Source organism: Mugil cephalus, chromosome 10 (assembly GCF_022458985.1).
Source record: "Mugil cephalus isolate CIBA_MC_2020 chromosome 10, CIBA_Mcephalus_1.1, whole genome shotgun sequence".
Classification (NCBI taxonomy): domain Eukaryota; kingdom Metazoa; phylum Chordata; class Actinopteri; order Mugiliformes; family Mugilidae; genus Mugil; species Mugil cephalus.
This window is the reverse complement of record NC_061779.1, coordinates 11,196,693-11,200,786: the sequence shown is the minus strand read 5'-3', so window position 1 is coordinate 11,200,786 and position 4,094 is coordinate 11,196,693. Positions and strand designations below refer to the sequence as shown.

The following is a 4,094-nucleotide window of genomic DNA, read 5'->3' as shown; positions in this document are numbered from 1 at the left end:
TGTCACACCGTAAAACGGCCGTGTGTGCGGAACCTAAGAAAGCGTTCCGTCTTTATTATAAATGTGAATACATCATTTCTGGTGTTGAAAATGTGATAAAATCAACTTTGGATGTTTTCTCTGCAGTTATTTATGAGGTACAGAAAATAAAGGTATGTGTGTAGTTTCACAACTGCACAAATGTGATTTTGAAGCAACTGCTACTTAAGTATACTTTATTACTTCTGTGTTTGCCAGTTAAAATAAAGAGATAGTTCATCACCAATCACAATCAAAAACATTTAAATGAAATTGAATATAACACTACATATTTTCTGACTTACTCTGGTTTAGTTTATTCGTGTTTTTTTGATATTTTAACTGCATATAGACACCCCAGATGTTGGGATGGCAGCTTAAATGCACTTGTGTGTCCAGAGACAGATGTGATAGTTTGATGATTAATCCTTTTATTTTTATACATGAGAACATTTCAGTACAGTACAGTAACATAATGTAATGCATCGTTGCCAGTTGAAGTATTTCTTCTATATTTGCACAACTAAACATCACTACAAGTGATTCAAATGTGTTTTACATGCTCGAAAAGGACATTCTTGTCAACAAAATCACATAAAAACACCATAATGTTTCACTTTAAAAGCATCTTTCAAGAGTTACGTTGAGTTTACAGTGAGAGGCGTGTGGCTTTTTAATGAAACCACACGTTCTCGAGTGAAGACGAGCATCACTGTTGATACAGTAACAGGGGCAGACGCTCAGTGTGAGCGCTGCCTTACGTGTCTGCTGTTGCTGCTGAGCAGTTTGGGGTACGCCGTCCCGAGGGAGCGTCCGTGTCTGATGACCACCAGCTCCATCTGACACTGGTCGATGTTGACGAGCACCGTGGTGCTTCTCTCCGTGTTCATGAGGAAGACGATGGTGAAGAGGGCCATCTCAAACTCCGGGCTGGTCCCGATGAAGGCGCTGCCGACGGGCTTCACTACACCGTGCCAGGCGAACTGGAGGTTCAGGACGTGGTCGTCCTGATCGGGCTGCAGAAAGAAACACAAGGTCACGTCGGCACAGGCAGAGAGGAATCTCTCGTCTCAGATGAAATGGTGAACGTACCAAGTCGTGCTCTCTGGCCTTGTATCCTTTGTAGTCCAGGTGACTGTTCTTTTCTTGCAGGTAGAACTGGACCCAGTTGTGAAAACCGATGATTTCTGTTCCAGACTTCGTCTCTCCAACAAAGACGTGTTCAAATCCAGAGGAGTCCAGTCTGGCGATGTTTTAGAGGTTTAGGTTTAGGAACATCACACGTGAGAAAATATTTCTTCAACACAGCTGAACAGGGTTGTGGTAAGTCTCCAGACTAGATTTAATGATGAATTTAAAGGACGGACTCACCCTGCGTTTCTCAGCCTGTGGTAGAGGTGGAACCAGATCAAGTTGAGTTGATTCTTGAACAGCCTCAGGTCAGAGCTGGACTGTCCTTTACTCACAAGATATTTATGAGCCCGCTGTGGAGAAATCAGGGTTTGTGACATTCAAAGTAACAACAAAATAACACGGGAGTGTTCAGAACATTGTAATAATTATATCATGTTCGATACACGTTTTAGTTGTTGACAGGAAATAGAGTTCAGCTATTTAAAGTTCAGTTATTTTAATTACGCTACAGGCAAAACTTTGATGATTAGATTAGTTATTTGTGATTAAATATGATCTGAGGAACTGTTAAGCCCCTAATTAGATACAATTCTACTTCCTCTGAAATGCCGCAATTTAATAATTAACCTTAGAATTGTTGTTTTTTGTTAAACTTTAGTTTGGTTCTAGTGATTATTGCTGAACTTTGCTCAGTCTGTGAGTACGTGTCTATTACCACTTATCCTGTAGAGTGTCCTGGGTAACTGGAGCCCATCCCAGCTGTCATAGCGCGAGACAACCATTCACACTCACATTCACACCTACGACCAATTTAGAATTAAAGCTATTCCAGTTTGATTTTAGAGGGACACTAAACACTAAACTGTGTAACTGTCCAGTTGACATCATGCTCAGACATTTGTCCCGATGTCAAATTCAGTCACGATGTCCGTCCGATAAACAAGCTTCTCTGCCAAATTCAGCAAGTACATCGTGTCCATGTTTTTTCCACCACTTATCCTCTTTGGGGAGCCCACTGAGGCCAGAGCCACATTCCACAGCTGCACACAGATGTTTTCTTCGCTCCCACACTAACATCGTGAACTAATGTGTTGAGTGTGTGCTACGGCAGGAAGAGATCAAACTCCCTCTGGAGTTCAGCTGCGGCCTTGAAACCACATAAGGCAGGAAACAACAGAAAAGCGGTGCAACAAAACATCTGTCGATATAAAGCTATAAACATTATCTTCTATTGGTGACACAGAAAACAAAGTGTTAAAATGTGTATGTCAAGTAAGAGATCATGTACCTTCATGACTGCTGTCTGTAACACAGCATCCAGGAAGTGATTAATCTCAGTCAGCTCCTCTGCTGTGACTCGTTCTGTCACGCCTGTAGACCGCTCATAGTTGTCCAGGAGCTTCATGAAGCCTGAGGGCACCGGAAACTATCACAGTGACCAGCTAAGGAGGCATTAATGAACAAACCCTGCCCGATTCAGACGCAAGACACTCACGGGAGAAGGTGGTTACGTTCTTCAGTTTGTTCTCATCAACTCTGGAGAACAGAGGCTGCGAGGCGTGATCCTGTACAACACTGCTGCCCTGGCTCACAAATCCAGCCCTGCCCTGGGGGGGTCACAGAGTACACTAATTTAAAGACACTTAATAATTTATAAAAAATAAAAAAAGGAAAACGTGCCACACCTGAACAGAGAGGGTGTAGTCTATCCCGGGCTTCATGCGATTCACATCCAGCCTCCACAGCTCATTGAAAATATTAGACAGCTCCTGGTTTAGAACCGGTCTGTAACAGAAAGAGTACGGAGGAGGAACGATACAGGAATATAAATACAAATACAGGAAGTAAACACTGAGAGTTTAATGTGTAAAACTGTACCTTGATGCATTGAGCCCACCGAGAAACGCTGCAAGGAGCAGGAAACCAAAGGAGCTGCACGTCACACATTATAGAAAGTGACAAAACACAGGTTATTAAGGCCTTTAGGCTCCTGTTTAATGTCAAGAAGAAAAACGTGATAACAGGCTGAACTTTACAAAGGTTCTTAGTTTAGTGCGAGGATAAAAAAATAAATACATAAGTACACACCTTGTAGCCATGATACCGATCAATAGTCCACTCCTTCTGCTCAGACTACAAGTGAACTCATACAGGAGGTTTGGCTCTCGGTCCAGTCTCCACCCAGGACTAGAACCCTGCAGGGGTTGGATGTGGAAACCTGAACACGCTGCAGAGTTGAGGACGTCCAGGTTCAGCCACCAGAGGGCGCGTTGTTTCAGGACGAAGGATTTCCCTCCTGGTTTTCCATGTGGTGTTTATTTACTACTTCAAATTAATTTAACTTATGATTTTTTTAAATGGTTCTTTTCACTTCAAATGTTTTTGTTGTTGCCGGTTTGCGGCTGAGAGATAAAAAAACAACAACTGTGTTCTTTATTCTGTGAAACATCTCACTTTAATTTGTGCAATAATTCAAGTTTCGTAACATCAGTTACAAACACATTTTCTGTCTGGTGCTTCTCTGAGCTACATTTCGCCGTTTTACAGTTTCCTGCTGGTGTTTTGTGCTTGGTTAGAACAATGTGCAGTATCTTTACGGTTTATTCTGCCCATATGTCAGTTTTGTCTTTCATGTCAGTCCAACACTGTCTCACATAAACTTTGCCAGGGGAAACGGTTTAGTTCTGCTGTAGAGGCTTTGTTGAAGAGTCTGACGGTACATTTTAACACACACAGACTCACATTGTGTAGGCTCTGCACATGTGAGGTGACTCTGTGGAGAGAGATTTATGTGTGACCTGGAGGTATTTATGTGAGCAGTTTTCCCAGACTGAAGACGTCTGTTCTTAATCATCAGTGCATGATGAGATCCCATTCAAATGAACAAAAAAAATAAAAATAAATAAATAATATATATGAATGTGAGTCCTGAGCAGGCTCTC

General features: G+C 42.1%; 1 protein-coding gene across 1 annotated transcript; it reads right to left on the bottom strand.

Annotated features, from left to right (window-relative positions):
- Positions 1–432: 432 nt before the first annotated feature.
- On the bottom strand, positions 433–3,450 carry endouc (endonuclease, polyU-specific C). The gene is made up of 8 exons (XM_047597537.1): positions 3,241–3,450; positions 3,031–3,084; positions 2,838–2,937; positions 2,648–2,759; positions 2,441–2,562; positions 1,390–1,502; positions 1,111–1,261; positions 433–1,034 (listed from the first exon to the last, which is right to left on the bottom strand). The coding sequence occupies exons 1-8, from the start codon at positions 3,249–3,251 to the stop codon at positions 759–761; spliced, it is 939 nt and encodes a 312-aa protein (XP_047453493.1). The 5' UTR covers positions 3,252–3,450; the 3' UTR covers positions 433–758.
- Positions 3,451–4,094: the final 644 nt, after the last annotated feature.